Source organism: Stigmatopora argus, chromosome 4, assembly GCF_051989625.1.
Source record: "Stigmatopora argus isolate UIUO_Sarg chromosome 4, RoL_Sarg_1.0, whole genome shotgun sequence".
Classification (NCBI taxonomy): Eukaryota; Metazoa; Chordata; class Actinopteri; order Syngnathiformes; family Syngnathidae; genus Stigmatopora; species Stigmatopora argus.
The window spans coordinates 6,160,425-6,185,666 of NC_135390.1; the positions used below are offsets into that span (position 1 = coordinate 6,160,425).

The 25,242-nt window shown below is 40.9% G+C and overlaps 2 protein-coding genes and 1 long non-coding RNA gene across 5 annotated transcripts; 1 reads left to right on the top strand and 2 right to left on the bottom strand.

Annotated features, from left to right (window-relative positions):
• Nucleotides 1-1,456: 1,456 nt before the first annotated feature.
• Nucleotides 1,457-11,850, bottom strand: coq3 (coenzyme Q3 methyltransferase). Of its 2 annotated transcripts, XM_077598708.1 has the most exons (6): nucleotides 11,545-11,847; nucleotides 10,245-10,382; nucleotides 7,889-7,988; nucleotides 4,419-4,685; nucleotides 3,347-3,506; nucleotides 1,457-2,981 (listed from the first exon to the last, which is right to left on the bottom strand). In XM_077598708.1, the coding sequence occupies exons 1-6, from the start codon at nucleotides 11,736-11,738 to the stop codon at nucleotides 2,782-2,784; spliced, it is 1,059 nt and encodes a 352-aa protein (XP_077454834.1). In that variant the 5' UTR covers nucleotides 11,739-11,847; the 3' UTR covers nucleotides 1,457-2,781. The 2 variants fall into 2 exon arrangements, with proteins under 2 accessions (XP_077454834.1, XP_077454837.1); XM_077598711.1 differs by lacking the exon at nucleotides 10,245-10,382 and having other exon boundaries at nucleotides 11,545-11,850.
• A 544-nt stretch (nucleotides 11,851-12,394) lies between these two features.
• pnisr (PNN-interacting serine/arginine-rich protein) lies at nucleotides 12,395-21,730 on the bottom strand. Its single transcript, XM_077599253.1, has 13 exons — nucleotides 21,590-21,730; nucleotides 21,044-21,149; nucleotides 20,515-20,562; nucleotides 20,280-20,453; nucleotides 17,746-17,987; nucleotides 17,301-17,463; nucleotides 16,565-16,755; nucleotides 16,152-16,286; nucleotides 15,969-16,068; nucleotides 15,386-15,439; nucleotides 14,337-14,531; nucleotides 13,178-14,243; nucleotides 12,395-12,718 (listed from the first exon to the last, which is right to left on the bottom strand). Exons 2-13 carry the CDS (start codon nucleotides 21,129-21,131, stop codon nucleotides 12,685-12,687), a joined length of 2,490 nt encoding a protein of 829 aa, XP_077455379.1. The 5' UTR covers nucleotides 21,132-21,149; nucleotides 21,590-21,730; the 3' UTR covers nucleotides 12,395-12,684.
• LOC144073441 (uncharacterized) lies at nucleotides 20,530-24,479 on the top strand. Of its 2 annotated transcripts, none has more exons than XR_013300080.1 (4): nucleotides 20,530-20,930; nucleotides 21,020-21,700; nucleotides 23,532-23,682; nucleotides 23,854-24,479. It is a non-coding gene; the product is annotated as an uncharacterized LOC144073441 (long non-coding RNA). The 2 variants fall into 2 exon arrangements; XR_013300081.1 differs by having other exon boundaries at nucleotides 21,020-21,469.
• Nucleotides 24,480-25,242: the final 763 nt, after the last annotated feature.

Genomic DNA, 25,242 nt, shown 5'->3' on the forward strand with positions numbered 1-25,242 from the left:
TTTGTACAAATAAAAATGATTTTGGGTGAGTAAAATGTGGCTATTTTCCTGAATAATATTGTATGAGGTTATTATTGATGCTTTTTTTGTGTCGCAGCTGTAGCAGCAGTATAGGTTTTATAGTCATAAAATAGTTGGTGAGGGTTGGATTGATGTGTATTAGACTAATACAAGTTATTATGAAAACAATGCATTTTTTGTGTCTATTTTTAATGCGCATGACCAAGGTCAGAGGTCAAATGGCGGATGAGCCAGATTTACCGAAGAAAGACCCGATAAAGTTCTTACAAGTTAATGCAGCGCATTTGGAACGTTGTCATTTGGGGATTTCGAAGCCCCAGTTCTCATTTTAAGAGTGCTTTTTTAGTGGAGCGTGCCTCGTTGGCGTGATGTAGCCCTATGTGGATGGACGCAGGCAAATGTTTGAAAACAAATTGGCGACATTGCGTTACCTATAACTCTTTATGTTCAAAAAGAAATCATTCCATTGTGTATTTCAGTTCCTCAACATCGAGAATGTGGCCAAAACGACCAAATAGGAGCAGCTTGTCGACGCCATAACGAGCTGTTTGTCAGCAAAGTGAGTCGTTTTTTTAAATATTAGTTTCTCCCTCCGTGTAATAATTAAATTTCAGCGTTCAAGGCTTTGCTCAATTAGCTTGTTTTTCATTATGATACATTTAAATTTTGAATGAAAACTGATCTGGTGTTGATTTTTAATAGCAAGAACCTGTGTAGATAACTCACACCTACATAAGTGCCATCAGTGGAGGTGTAGGAAATAAACAGTACGCTTATAGAATATATACCAGTGGTTCTTAAACTTGGAGCTACCGAACCCTACTATAGTGTGAAATAAAATATGATTTTTTTGGTTTTCAATTTCAAAATAGTATATAAATACTTGACAGCACTGATTGGCCAAGTAATTTCACGTGACCATCTGCAGCCAGTAATGGTCATGCAGGGCATGTTATCGTGGATAGACATGATGAATCGATGTGTCTTGACCTTCGTGTTAGAGGCTCCACCGAACCCAGGTTAAGAACCACTGATATATACGTTTACCCTGGGCTTGGACCTTTTCATTTTTAGTTTTAAATGTGGTTTTGACAAAACCTAAGTAAGACATTCATTCAACAATAGCACAGGGGTCAATTTTGATTCAAGTTTAAACAACTTAACTAACCATTTGTCCCCAGTATATGAAGAGAAAAACGGAAGCAATGATGACTTTGGAATATATATTTTTTAAAATGATTGCCTGAAAAACTCATCCAGGATAAAATAACATGGAAAATGAATGTGAATCATTTGTGCATCCAAATGGTTAATTGAGCAATTATATAATCACGCTGTGGTGTTTTGTAGATGTTTAAAGCTGCGGAGATGGTGGAGGAGGTAGGTGAAAGCTGTCAAAATCGACGAAGACCAAAGTCAAGGCAGAAGTTGTGGATGAGGTAAGACCCAAGTGTTTCAGGTTATTTATTTTATTTCTTATTTTCATGTCATGTGTACAAAACATACTCATTTTGTATCTTGCTTCTCTGAAGGGTCCAACCAAGTTTACCAAATCAACGCTAAAGAAAGGGTGACACTGTGAATGGCCGACTTTGACACCAACATCCCCTCACTGGTACTTATCGTTATAGCGCAGGGGTCTCCAACTCCAGTCCTCGAGGGCCCCTCTCCAGTATGGTTAACATATCTCCCACCACATCTGAATCAAATGATCAACTCATCAGCAAGCTATCCAGGGGCTTGATCACAATCACGATCATTTGATTTTGGTGTGTTGGAAGACATGGAAAATAGACTGGATAGGGGCACTCGAGGGCTCGGATTATTTTTGAGTCTCTCTGCCTATGCGGCGGACAAAAAAAAAAAGCAAACCAAGCCACTGAGCTTCAAAGGCATTAGAGGGGTATGTCTAATATTTCCATTTTTTCCCCCGTCCTGTGGCTTTAATGTTGTTTGACTTTTGCAGTGGGATGAAGGTCTGCTGACTGAGCAAAGGAGCGATGGCACTTGAGTGAAACCTACCATGCATGTCTTTGGAATGTGGGAGGAAACTGGAAAACCCACACAGGCCTGGGGAGAACATGCAAATTCCACACAGGTGGACCGACCTGGATTTGAACCCAGGTCCCACACTGAGGCTGACGCGCTGGCCACTCAATCGCCGGGCCACCCCTAGACTAATAAATGTCGACCATAAAAGTTGTATATTTTTCTAACGTTGAAAAATGTTTGCTAATGTGTAGAGAAATTATTATTAGCAAGCATACAAGATCTTTTCTTTTGGCGTTGTTGATTGGAATTTTAATTGGTGCAGACAGTTGTTCTGACAACTACAATAATCAATTTAAAAAAACTGGAAATTGTAGGTATTTTTTGGCATGAAACAAATACAGCAGGGCACTCGTCAATCCTTCCTCTTCCTTCCCAGAGAATAAATTGAGCGTTGTTGAAAACATACTCGCCTTTCCTGGAGACAAATGCGACTTATTCTTTGCCATTGCCTTTATTCCTATTACATAATAATCACACGTGAAACCCTTTCCAACCTCGGAACATGTGACTACCCCCATTTCCTCTCTTCGCGCTAAAAATACTTGAGCCCCGTGGCTCCAAACTCACAGAATATTTTACTGTTAGAATTCCCAACACACGTTTAGACTTCAAATTAGAAGCATGACAATTCGATCAATTACAATGTGGGGCTGCAAAATCTCCTTTAAATAATTGTTTGCTCTATTGACGAGCAAATAAGTGATTGGCTCAACTTTTTTGAGTATTCTCTCTATAATGTTCAGTGGCTGCGGAGTTGTCTGGGTTGCCAGTTTGGGGATCTGGCTCAGACTCTTCGGCCAGTTTGACACAATGCAGGGCATAATTGACAGCGGTGCTGTTGATCCAACTCCAGGCTCCTGATATTGGATTGTACATCATACCTTGGACCGACTGCACTGAGAAACCATCTGGTAGAAGAGAAAATAAAACATAGTGGGCTATTGACGGCGACCGACGACCACTCCATTTGAACTGGAATGTTCCCAGTTCAGATAGATTCGACAAAAACAAGTGAATCACCAATTTCAATTCACAGAGGAATCAAAAGAGCCACATGATTCGGCATCTATCATTGACATCTCCACTGAAAGACTTCATGAATAAATAATGATGGAATGGAATTTTGTATTTTTGCTTGGGTTGTCTTTGAAAAATATCAAAATTAACTAGAAGTTAAATACATATGTACAAAATATATAATCAGAAATCATTCATTGTTTACATGTTCTGTGGCCACAGATTTAAGTCACTAAGATTCTATTTGGTAACTTACTAGACTCTAGATGGCGCTCCAGTTCTACTGGGCTGATGAACTTTTCCCATTCATGTGTGCCTCTGGGAACGATCCTCAGAATCTGCTCAGCCGCTACGATGGCCAGCGCGTATGACAGGTTGGTTTGATTAATCGTGGTGATGAAGAGTGAGCCACCTGGCTACACAGAGAAATCACGATTATATATAAAAGGGTCAATACTGAAAACCCTTGATGCCGATTCGGGTACATGTAATACCATGGTTTTTGTCTTCCCTTGTAAGACAATTCAGCGCAATAATATTTCTTCCAATATTAGTGCCTGTTTTGGCCGATTGATATGACGCCAAATTGGTGATAAGGATATTGAAACAACTTTGATATCGTTGATCACAAATAACTACTCAAAATATTTGTTATTGATAAACCATAAATGATATATAAAGTTAGAATGACATCTAATTAGTCCAATATCCATCTTAAGATTTAATGATGTCCCATAAAAAGTTTTGCTAGGAGTACTAGAAGCACGCAGGCAACAACTGGTGAGTAGTTCTGGTGCAGAAATAGTACACAGTATTTTTTTTTCATTCATTCATACAACCCTTTTCTCCTCATTAGTGTCGTGGGGGGTGCTGGAGCCTATCCCAGCTGACTCCATGCCAGAGGCGGGGGACAAGGAGACAGACAACTATTCACACTCACACTCATACCTACGAAGGGGCAATTTAGAGTGTTCAATCAGCCTACCATGCATGTCTTTGGAATGCGGGAAGAACCCAGAGCACCCAGAGAAAACCCACACAGGGAGAACATGCAAACTACACAGGAAGGTACGAACCTGGGATTGAACCCTCGATCTAAGAACTGTGAGGCCGGCCCAACACAGTGACAATGAATGATAAACATGAATGAAGGTCGGGCAGACAGAGTTTTGCTTGAGTGCTAAATAAACCTAAAAATAATACTTTATGCTAACATATTCCCATTGAGGCTACCTAGCCAATGTCACCATATGCGCCTCAGAAGAGCACGCACACTGGGATACAGAAATGTAACAGAGTTGAGGGAGCAGCTGGAAGCAAGCACACACCTTCAGCACATGGCTGCAGCAGAAGATGAATGTTTCCAGGTCGGCCAGATGTTCCACAACCTCAGACGCTATAACGGCGTCGAACAGGACGTCTCCCTGGCCCTTTTGTCCTTCTGCCACATCTGCTGATAGGTCCTCCAGGGTGCATGTCCGATAGCTGACCTGCTCGGCAAGATCCGGGTCATACGACGAATGCAGCTGTGCAGTGCCAATACTTTCTTCTACTGGATCTATACCCAACACCGTGGCTCCCATGCGACCTAGAGGCTGGGGAAGGAATGAAAGAGGTGGGATGCAAGAGAGGATTGAGATGTACCTTTTATTATCATTGCATATGGACGTCAGAAAGAAACTATATGCCCAAAATGTTGTATACCACTGGAACTTAATTTGAATGCCACTATATAGCGGAGTGGGGGACCAATGAGCACATACACATTGTATCTACACTTGTGCCAGACAAATGTCAATCAAATGAGATTCTCCTAATAAAGGTTTTTCCACCATCATCATTTTTTCTCAACAGCTATGGAAGCCAGAATTAGAATATCGCAATGCTTAGTAGTATGTGGATCTAAATCTGTAATCTATATATATATTTTTAAATCAGACACATAAACAAGAATGGTTTGCTGTTATATAAACATCAGATTTTGAAATTTGCTTGCATCCTGTTTATTTTTTTTAATTGAATTGAATTGAATTGGTGTTATTGTCATGATACAAGTATAATGAGATTAAAAGCTGTCACCACATAGTGCACAAATAACAACAGCAAACAGACAAATAAGTATTATTTTATATTAATTAACTAAATATAAGATAAAATATTGCTTGAAATCTTTTTAGTTTTATTACTAAACTGGATAAACTTGTCTCCTCAGTCCCTACGCATTTGCAGATTATTATAAGGCGAGAAGATGATAATAACCCAACTTTTTGGAGATTTGTTGGCACCATAGAATTTAAAAATCAACAGTTTTTTTCCCAAGACAACATAAATATAAATAATTCTGAAGAGAATGTTAAAATTCGACACATGCACATCGTTGCTGTCCTTTTTTATTCACAATTTGCTCCCCAAATTTTGGGGAATTTGGATTGTAAGGAAATAAGTTTTGTCATTTACTTTTATTGTATTATATTTACTGGTCTAAAAATATGGGCATTGGGAAAAAAATATTTAAAAAATCAGATCGGAAGTGAGACAAAATTGGGATTTTCCTAGTTACTAACGAACAGTGCGTCAATTTTGAGATGATTATTATTTCAGTATCATGTACAGCAGTATACAGACGCTCCCCTACTTACGAACATTCAACTTACGAACAACGGTACATACGAACATGTCTGCAAATTGCGTTTAAGTCCAAAAATGTTCGCAAGTCCAATTTTGTATTTCGCGTCTTTTTCGGAGTAGTACTTCTTTCCGCCGCTAATACCGACGCCTGGCGCTGTGAGAGCTCAGCTCACCCAGCATCTACCTTCTTCGTTGCAATGCGGAAGTGCGTGAATGTATCTCCAGTGTGCAAAGAACCTTTTTCATTTGTATCATTAAATATCTCATGCATCCAATATTGAATATGGTTGGTAAAAAGCTAAAGGCTTCTATTGAGGGAGTTGCAAGGAAGAGGCAAGCCATTTCATTTGAAACGAGTGGCAATAATAACGAAGCTTGATGCGCGTCAGAAAGTGGTGAGCGTTGCACATTCAGTACCATTTATAAACAGAAAGATCGAGCAGCAGGACCCAAATATTGAACGTTGCACAAAGTTTGCAAATCAATTGAATGATGCCATACAGTGCTACTGCATCATTTATGATGAAAAAAAGAAGAAAACTGTGCAATCGTCATTAGGTCGCTTCTTTTGGCCAGTTTCTAATACATAAATCTATCTCTCTCTCTACAGTACTGTACATATTCTCTCCATTTTATTAATTTTTTTTTTTTTCAGTACAAACCAATGCGTGTTACTTATACAAGCCTTAAACATACAAATGCACTTATATAAACCTTCAATATACTTATATAGGCCTTAAACATAAATTATAATACAAAATATAGCACTAAATCAACTTACAAACAAATTCAACTTATGAACAATCGCTCGGAACCAATTGCGTTCGTAAGTTGAGGAGTGTCTGTATCTACTTAAGAAATTAATTGGTTCTAGAATGTTTCGTAAATTGGACTTTTCGCAAGTAGAGCAGCATTTGACATGAATTAGCATAATTTGTTCCACAATCTTTAATAGTAGCCATTATGAACCCTTTTGAAATGATAAAAGTATACCAATTTTGTATGAAATGCATGTATAAATGCAAGAACAGAGCTTTTTTTTTTTTTAAACTATTTATTAAGTCATTAAAATGACGACCCAACACCGAACCAAGCAAAAACAAGTCCATCTTTTTTGCAGTTGCTACTTCTTTCTCTCTTGCGCTCTCTCTCTCTCTTCCTCTTCCTTTCTCTCTGTCTCTCTCTCTCCCTAACTCTCTCCCTCGCTCTCGCTATCTATCTCTCTCTCCCTCTCTCAGTCTCTCTCTCTCCAGCTCTCTCTCGTCACTAATACAGAGTGGCAAGAACATTTAAATCAACATTAGAACCCAATTCTTTACAATATGTAAACAAATTATTTATATAATAAACAAACACCCCAATAATAAACCCACAACTTCAAATTATGTTAGGCACACTGAGGGAAAACTCATGAAACAACTCTTGTCCAATAGCTTATCCTCAAAAAGGTTGCAATAAGTGCTCGAGTAGCAGTGCCACTGTACTTCATTTCTGTTCCCTTGTGTGCGCTGAGATTTTGTTATGTTTAATGTGTGCCTTGATTGAATACAAATTGGGAGCATGTAATAAAAGTGATTGGAACAGCGTATTAGTGTCCCCTTGCGGAGTAGAACTAATAATGCATCGTAGTGTGAATGGCTTGCCCAAGGCCAGTGTCTTTCTCCCACAGATGATCCCCACTGATGGGAAAGATTCCCTTGACAAAAACCTCTAGAGACAGTTTCCCTGTTGCAATTCCCACAGACAGACTTTTTGGCTTACTCCCGTGTCGGCATCTTAATGACAGTCTTTTTGAGCTGCGTAAATACAGGACCTGATTTTGTCGTCCCAGATCACGCCGTGCAGCTCGTAAAGCTGTGGCTGCGGTGAAGGCTGAGACAGGCGCTCGGTCCCTACTGAGCAGCGGCAAACACATAAACAATTGTAAACGACCGACTGTCCACTCCACCAAACTGAGACCAGTCAAGTCAACAGAAACGCTGAATTGGACAAACGTTTCAATGTTTATTGGTACATGTGAGTGCTGGCACGGGGGGCTGAAAGTAACAGTCTTAAGAAAAGACAACCTGACATGAAAGACAGTCATTTAAAGAATTGTAGAAGATTGTGTTAAAGGGGGAGTTTTGTCTGCTTATTCTTTCTACATCAGTTCTGCACATGCAAAGATTACCTCCGTGAGTAAGCCACCTCCACAGCCAACATCCAGTAGTCTCAGTCCTGCAAGTGGTTTCCCGGGATGTTGTGCTTTGTGTGCATTCAGCAAATTATCTCTGTCCCCAGAAAACAAGCAAAAATTAAATAGAAAAATCCAATGGGAACATGCTGAATCAACCCACATTAGGAATTTTGTATGGGAGGATTTAGCCATTAACTTAAGTTATTAAGTTTAGTGTATCGTAGCAAAACAGCGAGAAGCTGTTTTGCATTGTGCAGTACCGACACATTTAAATAGAAATATCGTTAGTTTTAGCCTACGGAGAGGATCAAGGCAACTGAGTTCTCAGTCTCAGCTAATTCTATTTTTTCATCTCATTTTTCCTAATTTTCTGAAACGATTTATCCTCACTAGGGTCGCGGGGGGTGCTGGAGCCTATCCCAGCTGACTTCGGGCCAGAGGCGGGGGACACCCTGAATCGGTGGCCAGTCAATCGCAGGGCACAAGAAGACAAACAACCATTCACACACACTCATACCTAGGGGCAATTTAGAGTGTCCAATCAGCCTACCATTCATGTCTTTGGAATGTAGGAGGAAACTGGAGTACCGGGAGAAAACCCACTTAGGCCCGGAAAGAACATGCAAACTCCACACAGGTGGACCAACCTGGATTTGAACCCAGGTCCCCCACTGTCAGGCCGACACGCTAACCACTCATCCGCCGGGCCAATTAATTCAATTTTTTTTATTTAACATTTTTAAATGGTGGTTGTGAGCTGCAATTACATCAAATATTCCTGTTTTCAAAAGCAAAGGGCAATAGCAATGTATAGCTATTTTCCAGCCAAATTTAAGATGCAGATTATAGCCAAACTCATCACACCGTCTCCATCTTGACTTGCCTCACCATGTCAACACCTTCGTTTAAGCAGGGCGTCACGATTGCGTTGCGGTCTTTACAGCGACAGCTTGGAACCCTTTTGTGCCCAGAACGCAAATACCAAGTAGTTGACAGATGTGAGCTAGCTATCAGAGATGCTAATTATGTAATGTGCATTCTGATTAAAATTGTTGACTATCCCTAAACAATGGGGAGTCCCAATTGTGCATTATATTATTATAGAGGAAAGCACCAAAGCAGCAATAAGAATATCACAGTTGGAATGTCAGAAGGTGACAATCCAGCAGCAATAGTGCAAATGATGGTGAATCCTGTTCAGACATGTCCCCAGGGTAGAGATGCATCAGGCAAATAAGCTATAAACAAGACAGGGGAACTGGATCTGTCATTCTGTCACCCTAACGACACATCAATGGCACCAAAGGGACCTCGGTGGGGGTGGACGAGAACGACAACGGAATCCGCGCTGGATGGTTCAAGTAGCGATTACCATGCTCAGCCTACAGAGCAGATCTTATCAATCAAAGCAAGCACACATGCAGCACTGGGATGACTCAAATGCTACTGGCTGAAAATGTATCCATGTGTGCTGGAATCCTGCCAACTTCAATCAGAATCCTAGGATCTAAGAAACCACAAGAATACATGTCCCCAGGTTGTGCTTGCAATAAACTAGAGCAATATCTAGCATTGAAGCATTTAAAGACTATTTATTAGGGTTGTGGAATGATTAAACGTTTCAATTGAAATCAATAGCATTTAGATGCTTGTGGTTAATCACACTCAAATACGCAATCCAATAATAAATTGCAAAGGAGCTGGTACACATTGTTATATGGGTGTACTGCAATGTGGAAATATGATTTTTCTTGTTTTAATAATAATAAAGTTGCCTTTGTGGCTAGTACTGTTTGGAACAGCACTCCAATAGAAAGGTCTCTGAACAGAAACACAATGTTCTTAACTAAAACTGTACAGAACACAGACTCAGAAGTCTGAGAAAGGTCTTAATGTTTTCTTTGGCGGCTTTGACATTAACATGCAATTAATAGAATTAACTTTCTTAATGGGCGGCCCGGTGGCGCGAGTGGTTAGTACGTCAACCTCACAGCTCTGGGATCCTGGGTTCAAATCCAGGTCATGTCCCTCTGTGTGGAGTTTGCATGTTCCTGCGTGGGTTTCTTCCGGGTACTCCAGTTTCCTCCCACATTCCAAAAACATGCATGGTAGGCTGATTGGACACTCTAAATTGCCCCTAGGTATGGGTGCGAGAGTGCATGATTGTCTGTCTCCTTGTGCCCTGCAATTGGCTGGCCACCGATTCAGGCCCGGAGACAGCTGGGATAGGCTCCAGCACCCCCTGCAACCCTATGAAGATAAAGCGGTTCGGAAAATGAGAGAGAAGTTTCTTAATGAAGATAACGCAGTTACCTCCTCAATGTGTCCAAACAGTAGTACAAACACACACCTTATGAAAGGTACTCTGAGGTCATTCATGGCATGAAGGGCCTTGAACTCTCCATTTCCATTCCACCATTTGATGGCCAGCGATTGAAAACGTTTCAGCTCAGCAGGGTCCACTGTCGTGTGATGGACTGATCGTGTACTTAAGAAAGGGAAAAATGCACAGACATTACACATAGGAATAGTCATGAAAACCATTTCTTTAGTGAATATGTCCATCCTCTTATTCTCATTGGGAGTCACGGATGAGCTAAATTGGGAATCCCTGTCGAGTCATACACATCAATGGGGTACACCCTGGTCACCAGTCAGTCAAAGGGCAGATACAGAAAATTCAGGTGAACAAACAGTCAAGTTTTAGAAATGTGCGACATGACTGCGGAACTCTCGGAATAACAGAGAAAGCATGCAAAATGCAAAAACGAATGTCAGGACAATTCAGCGTATTGAAAATACTGTTATTTTGAATGTTTATGGCCTCCAGCACAGTGTATGTCTGCCTCACAGTTCCGAAACCAAGGGTTCGATTCCAGGGTCCGGCCTTCCTGAGTGGAGTTTGCATGTTTTACCCTTTGCCTGCATTCCTTTTACTCTTGGTACTCATGTTTCCTCCCAGAGCCCCAAAACACTCATGGTAGTTGAATCAATATATATTCTATGTGCCCTGTGATTGAGTGGCAACCAGTATAGGGTGTACATGTCGCTTCCTGCGAGTAGTTGTCTCAAGCAGGACCCCACCAACATTTTGAGAATAAGCAGTCCAGATGATGGATGCAAGACTTGGGCATTAGAATTTACTGTACAATTAGACCATTAAAAAATACAACATCGCAAATATTGCAAGCTCCATCTAAGACTAAGTAAATACACTTAGCAGGTTGGTTAACAGACAGATGGTGGTACTACACTTTATATCCACACTAGATCACCTTCAAAGACTAAATTCAACACCAGACAAAACTTAGTCGAGTTTTTCAAGAATCAAGACATAAGATCCTATGATTGCACACATATAACATGATACATGAGAGCAAATACATGATGTAATGAATTACTACAACATTTCTAGTAAATAGAGCACTTATTCTCTATTGAAAGTCTCAAGGTCCAGACACAAGATAAAATAAGAAAACCTTCATTGGTGGATGTCATGCGAATTGTTTTGCTCGCTCGCCCTTGACGACCATAAACGTCCACTTAATTGGGCAAGAAACAAAAATCATTCACTACTAAAACTAAGAGACTAATGTACACTTACATTCCTTGTTGTTCAAATGCATTCCCTCAACACCCAGGTAACGTACCTGACTTGATGGTTCGTGGCGTGCCGTTGTGTCCGCTCCTCTGTATTCATTTGGAGCCACAGTGATCGCTTTTTACAAGCCACGGCCCAGCTGATTTGGTTCCGACCCACGTTACTCGGGTCCACACCGCACGCGGGTACTATTATGCGGCTGTACAAGCCTAACGTAGCACGGCCAAACTTATTGACGAACATGTTTATGACAAACTACTTGACATTTGATATTAAATGATACTAGATGTCTAAAGGCGGATTCGGGCACGTAAGAGACTGGCATCCATCTTGGGTCGGAGTCTAGCGGGCTCTACGGTAGTGAATGTATGGTGAGGGATTTTCTCCACTAAAACAAGATTAGTCGCAGATTATTTTTAATTTACTTACAAGTGCATTCATAAACTGATTTATAACAACGCACGTTAGCGTGGTTGTGATTCAGGTTGGATAGATGAATAATATTTTATGATTAAGACATGTAAATCGGTAAAATGTCCCCCATGTGACGACGCTTGTACCCATTGACTCACAGAGCGCATAAGACATGTAGTTATATATAAATGATAGCCATAAGGACTGCCATGCAATGCGGTACTCAGGCCATCGCTGTGCGGCCAGAAACTGTTTTGCAGAAAGGTTCCTGGTGCTTGCATTTTTGATAGACGCCAAGTATACATATAAATTGATACCCCTGTCGCCCAAGAGAAGCATATATTTTAGCCTACTAGAAGTAAGCCCCCCCTTTAAACATCTGAATCATTGTTCGAACAAGAAACGCTAAAGTTTCAAGCTTCAATTACTTTCTAATAAATATCCTACAGCCACTTACTACAAATAATGAGATGATACCAATGAGATCAGACGAGGACGAATAATTTTATTGGACATCTTACAATGTTGTGTGGGAAAATCTGTGAATCCTGTTAAGATTTAAAACAATACATCTTCAGCACTTGGCATCAGTGGGCTTTGTCAATGACACAAGAAAAAAAATCTAAACCATTGTCTTCCTGCTCAGACAAACTTTAAAAAATAACATATTTACAATGAGAGAAGAAGGGTAAAGGGATGACCACCTACACAATTGCCTCTATAATGAGACAAGCCACTTGAACTCATGGAATTTAGTGTCGGGGGTGGCAAATCCTTAGTGTCTGCCATGACGATTAGGGGATGTTGACCTGAAAGAAATGCATGGAAACATTAATAGTGCAGATACATTCACTTGGACTTGAATTTAAATAGAAAAAACAATACACAATCCTAATGCTTCACCCATCATATATAAACAGAAAAAAAAACTTTATTTGCAATACATATAGTGGCATAAAAAAACTATTCTGTACAAGCATGCTGCGAGACCATATGCGTACATTCACTTTTGTCTTCAAAATTGCCCCCAAAGGCCCCTAGACTTTTCTTTAGAAGCACTATTTCAACATGGGCTCACTTCATAACTGAACATACACAACTGCAGTTGTGTATGTTAATAGCAAGCTTCTCAAATCATTTGTCCAACAATGGATTATTTCCTAAGATTTAAAACATGATGGTTAAAGGTAACCTGTGAGAAATGACAGTTAGACATACAATGAGAACACATAACAGGAATGAGTATAAGAGAAGAAAATGAATACTACCTTGATCGTGACTTAGACTTGTGTTTGCGGCTTGCCTTCTTACCAGACTTGTGCGATTTTTCCACTGATCGTGAGCGACTACGTTTGGATTTCTTAGATTTCTTTTCCTTATAATGATCCGGCGTAGGGGATATGCTTGAATCAGAGTTTGACAATCTCTTGCTGGCTTTGGCTGAGCCCTTATTGCTGGATTTGCTATCCTGCCTGGAGTACCTGTCAGCCTGCGAATCGGCATGAGAGTCCATTTCTTTCCGTTTCTTTAATTTACCATTTTCCTCATTAACGGAAGAAGTGGTCTTTTCTTTAGTCCTCAGTTTATCCTTCTTTCTTTCAAACTCTCGCTCCTTATCTCTATCCTTTTTTTTCTTGTCTTTCTCATGGCTACGGCTTCGATCTCGCTTCCTCTCTTCATCTTTGCCGGAGAATTTCTGCTTTTGTTTGCTGCTGTGACTACTGTCCCTGTGCTCCCTGCTCCTTTTCCTATCTTTGTCCTCCTCTCTGCCCTTGTCTCTGCTGCGACTGCGGCTCTCCCTGTCCCGGACCCTGCCCCGCTCTCTCGATTTGGATCTACTCCTGCGACTCCTTCTTTCTCTGGAATCGCTGTTGTCTTTCTTGTGGTGTCCCGCTCTTTGCTCCGCGCTGCTTCTCCTCCTGTCCCGAACCTTTTCGCTACGTCTACGAGAGCTGCCGCTGCGACTTCGCCGGCGGGCCTTGTGGGACGAAGATCGACTACGTCTCCGCTTCCTCCGAGGTGAGGAGGATCGCGAGGAACTATGAGAAGAGGATGTTGAAGATGAAGAGGACGATTGACTGCTGCTACGACTGGAAGAAGAAGGAGAGCTGCTGCTGTGACCATTGTTTGGTGAACCGCTAACACTTCTGCCTGACCTTTCCTTTCCCCTGCCCAAATGCCTTACCTCACTACTCTCAATCTCACTACGGGACCTACGCCTCTCTACCAAGAGTTCTGGCTCCCTCGCTTTTATTTCCTCTTTGTGATAATTTTCTGACTGGCCTTCATCATATTCAACCCTTTCTCTAATTAATCGTTCTTTGACGAAGTCCTCTGTGGAAACAAAAGGAGGAAAAGCCCATTGTGAGTGCGCGAGGCAGTGACGTTTTAGCAAATGTGAAATTAAACATTTGGAGGAATTCTCACCACGAGCAAGCAGAGCATCTTGCGCATGTTTTTCTTGGAGCTGTTGCATTTCTCGCTCCTTACGGTAGAAGGCATCCAGCTTCTCCCGGATACGGTGGCGCAACTCCTCCTCATCAGTGTCGGAGGATTCTGACCCACGGGCGCTGCGGTCATCCTCGTCTGCACTCTCCTCCGAACCATAATCCCCCAGCCCACCTGCCACCACAGAACCCCCAAGATTTAGATTGGGAAATGGTTCTTAGTATCCCTAACTGAACCACAAAATCTCATTTACAAACAATTTCCTTAACTAACCATAGTGTCTCGTGTATAGTATGCAGCCACACAATCTCCCTTCAAAAGCTAATTTTTTTATAGTGCTTCTATGGTTCTGCTGATAATAATGCAAAATTTTTAAGTATTTCTACAGTATTTTCATAAATTAAACTGAAATGTCTTGTCTTCATTTATTATTATTTTTGTTCTGAGGTCTCTTACCTTGCTAATAGTTCCAACACAAATGTTGCAGCAAATGAGCATTGCTGTGTGCCATTGCTGAGTACATGTGAGAATATGCACCCGAGTGATTTGGCACCAGTGATCACTCACTCTTTAAACCAGCAACCGAAATTTGCCATTTTGTGCTGTTCTCTAAAACACAAATTGGCGGTGGAGTCTTTTTTTTTGCCATCTAACTACCTCTAAAATGCTTACTCCCATGCCGTGCTATGTCAGCTGCACGGGGTAACAGAAATATGAAGTCACTATATAACTACTATTGTCAGTGAGAAGCTAAATTTATGCATTAGGGAAAAATATGTGTCCTATACACGAGAAATTATGGCAGGTTTATTATACAATTAGGAGCATATACAAAAAAAATAGGTAGTGTATTGCATGCTTCTATCATAAAAAGGGAGAAAACAAAAACCCTAGAAGTTCACTAACATCTTAGAGGTTAAATTGAATATTTGGGTGATATTTTTTCCCTACCACTTTACCAAACTATAGTAATAACTTAAAAGATATATTCCAAGCCTCCCACCCACTGTAAAAAAATGGATACTCACTGAGACCAGTCAGAGAAGCCAGTGCACTTGACTGTGCCAGCTGTTTTGCAGGAGCTTTGATTCACATCAACAACAGGAACAACATGTTAAAACACATATTGCCATTCTCTCAAAGGCAAGAGTCGCTAGAGAAGGGATGGGGGAGAGGAGGGAGGGTCGGGTCACAGATAAAGCACTATTCACATGAGCTGCCGTTGGTAACAGGAAACAAATAAAAAAATAATAAAAAAATTGGGAGAAAAGAGAGAGTGTTAAAAAACTTCCAGACATTCCAAATCAAAACTGTGTGAGAGGAGGGAAAGAACCAGACTTTACTAGTGCATCACATGGTTCCAGTCCTAACCTTTTGGAACTGCTGGGAAAGAGGACCTTAAGCACCATGTATAACACCACTGGGTTTAATTGCTCAGCTCTCACTGATGCATTAGCAGAGAATGGTTGTAGATGCCAATTATATCAAATACTCCCTTTTTTGCAGCCAGTGCTGCTACACCAGATATGAAGATAGAGCACTTCTTAGATTTTCTTTTGACGTTTACATAAAAATAATGCGTTAGCTGGACTAGACAAGAGCAGAGCAGACCTCGTGTTGCTTTGCGGTGGACTTCTTTTGAAATGTGCTGGATCTCTTCATTGGTGACCTCCAGAAGGATCTCTGTGAGAATGGTTTTTGTGATGACCATCTAAAACAACAACGACAAAAAACAGATTAGCAGTCAGTCACCCACAACCTAAGATGTTACATTATTTGAAATGCACGACAGACCAGTTGGAATTCCTTTTCCTCCTCAGTCATTTCAGGCTCGCTATCTTCTGCTGGAGGCGATGGGCTCCGCATGAAAAACTCTTTTTTTACCGGAGGCTTTTCTTCATTCTCTTCGTTAGCTTCGTCATCGCTGTCCTGATAATGACAAGTACCACAAACTTTATTTATGACCGCCAACATACTTAGCAAACACACGACAAAAAGTTTTTACAAGAAAATTTTAACTTATTTAAAATAATAATTATGTTCAACGCTGGCCACACAATGGTGCAGTGGTTCTTCCGCCTGACTCCGGTGCGGCCAATCTGTGTTTGATTCCAATTCACGCTTGGCTGGGATAAGCTCCAGCATCCCCGCGATCCTTATGAGGATAAGCAGAATGGAAGATGAATGAATAAATGTTAAATACTTACAAATTTACTCTTGCGGGGCACACGAGGCCCATCAACCCCATCATCAACCTCATGGTGTCTGTCATCATCCTTTGACATTTCTGCACGCTCTTTTTCCATCCGCTCTTGCTCCAATCTTTTCTGATTTTCTCTGTCCCGCTTTTCAAGTCCCTCTCGGATCCAGGCGGGTAGTGTACGCCTTTTCACTGCATCTGGAAATGGTAAAAGGTCCAAATAAGCATGCAACATATTACTACTGTATTTTAAGGACTATAAATCAGACTTTTATTCATAGTTTGGCTGGGCCTGTGACAAAAACTCAAGTGTGACTTACTAGATTGATTCCTGGTTGTAAAACTTTGATTTGAACAACTTTATATTTTTAATGTAGGTGACAGTTTAAATTTTGAAGATTTTCAGCTAGTGCTGTGCCTTGAGATTTTTTTCAATGTAAAAGTGTACAGCAGCTCACAAAGGTTGGGAAACACTGTAATAATAAACATTTCGTTCAAAGAATGATAATCAGGAAATAAAAATGAGAACATTTACCTTTAACTCATTGGCTATGATTGAAGGTAACAGACGTCCAAGCCATTTGAACTGGGAGTGTTGGCAGAGTGTGGCAGCTCAAATGGATTGGACGTCTACTAGTGGCAGACCAATTTAATTCACAGCAGCAGGAGGAAATGGGCCACAATATTGGATGTTTATATTACCGTCAAAGCCAGTGTAAGAATTTAGGTGAGAATGGGCTTACCAAGTGGTGCTGGGACTTCCTGTTTCATAGGAAGCTGCATAGGCGATCTAGGCCGGTCTCTGAAGCCAGGTGGTCGGGCATCTCGTCTGTTCTGAGGGGGACCCTGCCAGTATGAGGGATGGAAGCCAGAGGGCGGCGGACCAAAAGATGAAGCAGCTCCATGCTGTGTAAAAGACAGTACAAATTTAAAGTTATTTTAAGCAGTCATATCTCTGAATTGCTAAAAGTGTCCTCCTCTTGAATGGCGGGAGCCAAAATGGCTTATGTTTTTTTGGCCCAAAAGCTATAAAACGAAAACCAAACCATGCTGGATCCTCAACATGCCAATAGATTCCTTCAAGTGCCTCAAGGAGGCAATGAGTGACACACCTAGGTGATTGGACCTGGCAAAGATTCTATGGAAAACCCAAATGCTTCAACATTCTTTACTGCATCATCTGCATACCTGATAATCAAACTGGTTTATGGCCATGGGGGCCATGGCGTAGCTGTCGGGCTGTGCCCCATACCCATGGCTGTTCTGGGGGAAAACCCCACGCCGCGCTTCAGAGCTGAACTCTGGACTGTCTGTGCTGTTGCCTTCTTCGCTGGGGTTCACGACATCCATCTGGGCTGAGCCAGGAGGAATCCACGTTTGTTCAGGAGGTGGTGGAGGAGGCGGTGGCGGTTGGCCATGCATTCCCCATTCTGTTTATGACAAAATACTGAATGAAAGGCTGGTATTGCTTGGCGTACCATAAATAACTAAGTGCATGCATATTGGATTTGACGCCACAGATTTTAATCAATAACCTGTTATCGCTACTTGAGTGATAGGGCAAATTAACCCTGTCGTCAGAATACACTAAACTTGGCTAAAAATCCCCATATTGTGTGGGACAGAACCACATAGATCAGAGCTGCCAAACTCCGCCGCCCCCATTTCAGGAGTACCCTTGTCCCATTTTTGGAGTTTTATGTTTTCCCCATGAGTGAATGCAATTCGCGCTAAATCGATATAAAATGTAAAAAAAAAACATTTTATATACAATTTAAATAAAACTATTATCATGTTTTTACATTAATTGAAATATTGTGTTAATGCAAATTATTGAAAAAGTATAAAAAGTGAACAAAGTATAATTTGTTCATCATTGCAAATTCAAATTTCCACAACATTAACACAAGTTTTTCAGCTGGTCCCTAACCTGCACTTGCATGTTGTGCAATGTGCAAATGTCAGTCCATTTGGAGACGGCTTCAACATGGGATATTTCGTCGAATACATACCAATAAACTTCTGCTATTGTCTGGGTTTTTTTATTAGAAGTTTCATCCAAATTGCCATCAATTTTGCGCTTATCCCGAGAAGGCATATTGGTAAGACTTACCAGTGCTGAGTGATCCTATTCCCTTTAGAACAACCCCGGAAATGATAGAATTTGTTTCAAAACAAAAGACTGGTGGTTTAGTCAGTCTTAATAATACTTACTTATGAAAAAACGAAAATGTTAAAGTGATAGAGGCTACCTATGCAATCGATTCCAAATCGATTGCCACACTGAAGTCGGACAAGACGAATCATTCGTCAGAACTTGTACTTCGGATAATTCACACTGCACTCGCGTTACCGAATTCATCCGGTTTACGGAGCAGTTGAATCAAGATGGCAGCAGCCGTAGCGAAGGAGTGAATTTCCAGATATTTAAATTGGAAATTTGGTACTTTTCCAAAATGGTTGCTTGAAAAGAAATTTAAGTGGCAATTTTTTGGATTTCCGGAGTTTAGGGGGGTTGTCAGGAGTCCCGGAGTTTACGTTACTTGTCCAGAGTAAATTCCGGAGAAGTTGGCAACTCTGGTAATACATACATATAGGACAATGACATTTCCTCTCATTTCAGTGGGGAAGTAGAATTTGATATAAAAGTATTTTGACTTACAAGAATGGCTGCGGAATAAAATAAAAGTGAATCTCAGTCATAAGCATATTATTGAAATTAGCACACTAGCTTGATGCACAGTATATTTTGTATATATTCTATTCAGTTTCAAGTTCGGGCCCTTTTTCCTTTTGAATTTTACACCAGCAGATTCTTTCTGCCTGAGCTGACTGCGGTCAACTGTCACATCTGTTCGATTAAGGGTTCAAACAGGGCTCCAAATTGCTTCCTTGGGGAGTTTCTGGTAATATCTCAAATGAGTAAATACATTAACAAACTGTATTAGGATTTTGTCATATTAATAAGCAGGTTGGAGAATTTGGGATACCCTTAAAAGATATTTCATGATTTCCCTTCTCAAATACCATCAATGGCCAAAGACATCCAATCCATTTTGACTAGGAGAAACTATCACTGACAGCCTGCCAGTCAAAATGTACAGAATGTCGATCCGCAACAATGGCACTGAAACATGATTGTTAAATGCCACCCATTCCAGTTAAAACGAATTTGACGTCTATCAATGGTACTCAATGAGTTAAGCATAAGCGCTTAACAAATTCAGAGCAATGTTATCGCTTTCAAAGACGCACCGGGAGCTCCAGCCAAATTATATCTCTGTTAATTTAAATACCCTGGTCCTTACACTCCGTACATTATTTAGTACTTATTGTGTCAGGATAGTGTGTAGGGGCAAACTCCACACAGGTGGACCGACCTTGATTTGAACCCAGGACCCCAGAGCTGTGAGGCCAACACGCTAAACACTCGCTCCACCGGGCCGCCCGTGTCTTCCAATTAGGCTGCCAAAATTAATCCATTAAAGAATTGACAGCTTTGTAAAAAAACACTTCTGTGTGGTGTGCCAAATTTAAGACATTTTCTTTGCACTCAACAGGTTTTCTAAAAATGGTAATTATGGAACAAAAACAGTTGATCAGTCAAACAAGTAACCCTCACTTGGCTAACATACCCTATAAAGAAAAATATACTGGGCATCGTAAAAATTATACTACACAAAGCCAATATTTTAATTGCTCTAATGTTTACAAATTGGTACCTGGCTGCCACATTCTGCCAAAAGAAGAATCACTCTGGAAGGACCCATGGTTGCCCTGTGTAGGCGGTTCATGACCTTGGATGTCCGGCCCATTTGGTTGAATGTTAGGCTCTGATCCAGTCGTTTCCTTATGAGCAATCCAAGCTTGTGCAAGGGCAGCCCAATCCACTTGACCTATGCAAAGACAAAAAAATAAGTATTAAAGGCAAAAACCTGGTGGCACGGCAGTCATTACCTGGCAGTCCGGGTCCAGACCCAGAACCAGGCCCATGTGGACTTGCATCTAAAGCCAAGAAAAAAAGGGTTATGATTTTCATACCTAAAGTGCAAGCATATTAGCTTTACTAATCGCATAGACCATTGCATGTGAGGCAAGCCATCCAATGTGACTTGACTCTGCTAACCGGGTCTGCATTTACAACAGTACTCACTGGCTGCATGCAGAGCTGACAGAAAGATAAAGAAAACAGCGGAGAGAAAAATATCTCGCTGAAAACTGAGTTTAAGACGGAGAAAATATGAAACTTCAGAAAATGACTACTGTAAAATGGCCAGGAGGTGTAAAATGCGAATGGTTCCGAGTGGCCTGACAAGAAATGAGGAGCATCGGCAGTTTTTAAAATGGTATGGAATTAATTTGATTTCCGTAAGGTATGAATCACACGCAGCTAAATACACTACGACCTTCCGGACCTTTCCGCCGAGAAATATTCTCAATCATTACCGATTTTAAATTTTAGTTGGATACCAGTGCTTTTGCTTACCTGGATCTTGCTGGTGCTGGAAGGACTGCATCCACTGCTGCTGGCTCAGAGGCCACTGCGGCCAGGGCTGGCCTCCCTGATCCCACATTCCTTTCGGAGTTCGAACCTGCAAACAGACGGACTCGATTTCACCGTTCTCCCTATCCAAAAATATTGCTGGATTGAGCGAAAATGGCTAAAATGTTCAACGGAGTCGTATGGAAAGAACGTTAGCATCTTGCTAAAGTTAGCTGGCTTGCGATGTAAGGGTAGCCTGCGCAAAGTGAATATGTTTATTATGCAACGATCCGATGCACCAAACGCACAGCACAGCAAAGTAACAAATTGAGTAGAGTGAATATTTTAAAATGGCCATACAATTTGAGCTAAGAGACTCGGACATGCTAACAAGAGTTCGAGCTAAGCTACGCTAAGAATGACGGCAAAGTAAGTCGCTGCACTTACATCAACCTGGAGGGCCAATTTGTACTTCTCATTTACATGATGTCTTAAAGGCTGCGATGACACCGGCACAAATGATAGTATTTAGTGAAAATGTAGTCTTACCTTTTCCCAACAATTGAGCTCTGGCGTTGGTGGTGCAAAATGGCTGCCGCGGGAGAGAAAGCTAGTGTGAGCAAATGCGAATGACACTCCGTTTCCTGTCAACTATCCACAGTACTGTTTGACACAAGCCTTTGGATTTAGGCATGTCTTTTTCTACTTTAAGATCTCATGCTTAAATTATGACAGCCTTCAACAACCCTATCAATAAGGTCAATACAGACATATATTAGTGAAGAAGGTTTAATTTATATCCCTAAATACCCTTGATCAGGGGTGTCAAACTCATTTTTTTGTCGGGGGCAACGTTGTAGTTTCTCTTTCATCCAGATCCAGGGGGCCGTTATGTCTTCCAATTATCTAATCTCATCGCATTTTCTGAACCGCTTTATCCTCATTACGGTCGCGGGGGGTGCTGGAGCCTATCCCAGCTGACTACGGGCCAGAGGAGGGTGACACCCTGAATCGGTGGCCTGCTGAACGCAGGCACAAGCCAAGGAGACGGACAACCATTCACACTCATACCCATACCTAGGCTCAGGAGAACATGCAAACTCCACACAGGTGGACAAACCTGGATTTGAACCCAGGACCCCAGAGCTGTGAGGCCGACACGCTACACACTCGCGCCACCGGGGCCCCTGTGTCTTCCAATTAGGCTGCCACAATTAATCCATTAAAGAATTGACAGCTTTTCTGATCATGGAGAGATTATTTTTGGACATTAAAGTTTGTAGAAATCTTCTCTTTGAGCCTCTTAAAAGCAAATATTCTCTTGTAGTGGATTTTTAAAATGTATAAAAAATGATCCCAAAAGAGGTTCAAATATTAAATCTATTATATGTTTTAACCTGGGCGGCCCGGTGGGGCGAGTGGTTAGCGCGTCGGCCTCACAGCTCTGGGGTCCTGGGTTCAAATCCAGGTTTGTCCACCTGTGTGGAGTTAGCATGTTCTCCCTGGGCCTGCGTGGTTTTCCCTCGGGTACTCCGGTTTCCTCCCACATTCCAAAATCATGCAAGGTATGCTGATTGGACACTCTAAATTGCCCCTAGGTATGAGTGTGAGTGTGCATGGTTGTCCGTCTCCTCGTGACCTGCGATCGGTTGGCCACCGTTTCAGGGTATCCGCCGCCTCTGGCCCGGAGACAGCTGGGATTGGCTCCAGCACCCCCATGACCCTAATGAGGATAAAGTGGTTCAGAAAATGAGATGAGAGATGTTTTAACCTATTGTTTTTTATTTAAAAATGAAAAAGTAAATATTGCTTTTTGAAAATTCTGTTTATGCACAGTAAAAAATAAAAGGGATAGATGAAACATTTTGGATATATTTGGATATTTAAAAAAAATGATTAAAATAACTAGATCGAAATCCCTAAATATTAGGTTTGTTATAGATCTAAAACAGGTTTTAAAAAATGCTTTCTGAACTAAAAACAACACAAAAAGAAAGAAAAATATTTTTTTGTATTTAAAAAGTTGCAATTATTGATTTAAAAAGGGGAAAACAGGAACTATTCCCTATACATCTATAATTTGCATTTGATCATTAAACAGAAAGTCGGATGAACCACTACAATGGAGTGGCCTCCATTAGTAAGTGTATTTCAAAGTATACCCTATCGTTTTCTTCCTTTTTTTTTAATCAATGCGTCCAATTATTTTTGGTGGGCTTACTACCTGGACCCTTAAATCTCCACATGAGCAAAATTTGAATTTTTACTATTGTCAATAGTGGTGTTAATTGCAGTTGATGACACGTGGAGTGTGCATGTGTGCCCATTGCTTGATTTCCAATGCTTAATACGTTGACATTTTACCATGCTAATTAATATTAGCTACATTTCATACATCATTTAAATCGTATTGTTGACATGATGTATACATGCTGTGGTAAAACCAACACGCAAGGCTTTACATGAAGTGATTTGTATCTTATCAATTTAGGTATTTAAATGAGATGTGGCGTTAAACTGGGTGAGGCTTGCAGACAGGATGGCATGGGGTGAGAGCAGCAACGTTTAACCTGCACAGCTGGATGGCAGTGATGAGCCCTGGAGCACCAACCAGTTTATTTCTTATAACCTTCTCAAAGGAGGTGGGGAGCATTTTTGTTAACTGAGATTAACTCATGTCTAATGCATCAGCACCATGTCCATCAGCCAAAGGCCATGCCAGCCACCCTCATATTTTAAAAATAGCCAAACACATTTCAGAAAAAATAGCTTTCCCATTGTTGGCAGTTTGACAATCTGTTTTTATGTTCCAGCAGTGTGACTTGTGTGTCACAGTTTGTAGTAAGAAGAGGATGCACAAGGCAATGTTTGTAGACATTGCCCTTTTCCTGATTCCACACCCACCTCCTCTTTACCAGCTCTCGACATGTTGTGGAGCAGTGCTGCTTTGCACCTGTCAGGCTACATCAGCAGGGAAGATGGCTTGAATGTAGCACCATTGGATACACACTGACAGTCAAGAGATTTTTTGTTGCCACAATTTCAGAGGAAAAACAGAATGACAACAACTGCAGCGCCCAGACAAAGCATCCTTTTCATTAAGCCCAGCTTTTACTCAAGGCTATTGAGGATTAAAAAAAACAGACAGGCTTTGATAAATATTCAGTACATAAATGTAATTTATTCACATGTATGTATAAATCCATATTTTCAATGTATGTATGTCATATGTGAAATATTTTAACATGATACATTATCTTCGACAAAACAAATAATAGCATTCTCTTTAAGGAAAACCTTGCATGCCTTGCATGCCATAAGCACCATTATCTTGCTTGATTTTTGTAAAATTTGTATATATCTGTATACAATTCCATTACAGTATTACAAACTACAATGTACAGTACCAGAATGTCACATTCATTCATCGTCGAATATATTAATTCATTCATCTTCCATACCACCCATCTTCGAAAGGGTTGCGGGGGTTGCTGGAGCGTAACCCAGCTGTCATCAGGCGAAAGGCAGACAACACCATAGATTGGTCGCCAGACAGTCGTAGGGCACAGAGAGACAAATGACCATCCGCACCGAAGTCAGGTGAGTGAACCTCTATACCACGAGGGGGCTGATCAGAGAATATACAACCCCAACTCAAATTAATTTGGGACATTGTTTTAAACATAAAAACACAAGCGATTATTTACAAATCATGTTCAACCTATATTTAAATGGATGGACTACAAAGGAAATATATTTACAGGTCAAACTGGCATACGTTAGTTTGTAGCAAATAACCAAAAGCCTGTTCATCACTGTATCACTTCACTTATTTTATTTAAACAACATTCATGAAAACGACATTGCTTGGATGGTGTTAGAATTATTATGAATATTCTATATGTGTTGTAAGCATTTTTCAATAAGTAATAAGGCTATAAACCAATTCATGGAACCATGGACACTTTTCCTCCACATCGTCTCCTCAAGGCCCCACAGCTCGAGGACACATTGTTTTCACACACGCTTTTCGGCAGAACACAACGGGACTGTTTTGACGGGACTCCAGCAGAAGATGGCGATAATCGCATTATTGTTTGAAAATACGGCTTTGCTTTGTTTACCTTGAAAGCATTCCTCACACTGTTGTTTTTCTAACCAGCGAGGGTGTTATTGTACTGATTACATAACCATGTTTTTCG

Excerpts from the sequence above, each read along its gene's own strand:
- coq3 (XM_077598708.1), bottom strand. The coding sequence starts at position 11,738 with ATGTTCGTCAATAAGTTTGGCCGTGCTACGTTAGGCTTGTACAGCCGC. Across the intron at positions 10,383-11,544 it reads GCCACGAACCATCAAGTCAG|TACACGATCAGTCCATCACA; the intron begins GTACGTTACCTG and ends CCCTTTCTTAAG. Across the intron at positions 2,982-3,346 it reads GGAGCGCCATCTAGAGTCTA|ATGGTTTCTCAGTGCAGTCG; the intron begins GTAAGTTACCAA and ends CTCTTCTACCAG.
- pnisr (XM_077599253.1), bottom strand. The coding sequence starts at position 21,131 with ATGTGGGATCAGGGAGGCCAGCCCTGGCCGCAGTGGCCTCTGAGCCAG. Across the intron at positions 17,988-20,279 it reads TGGCAGAATGTGGCAGCCAG|AATGGGGAATGCATGGCCAA; the intron begins GTACCAATTTGT and ends TGTCATAAACAG. Across the intron at positions 16,069-16,151 it reads AGGAAAAGGAATTCCAACTG|ATGGTCATCACAAAAACCAT; the intron begins GTCTGTCGTGCA and ends TTGTTGTTTTAG.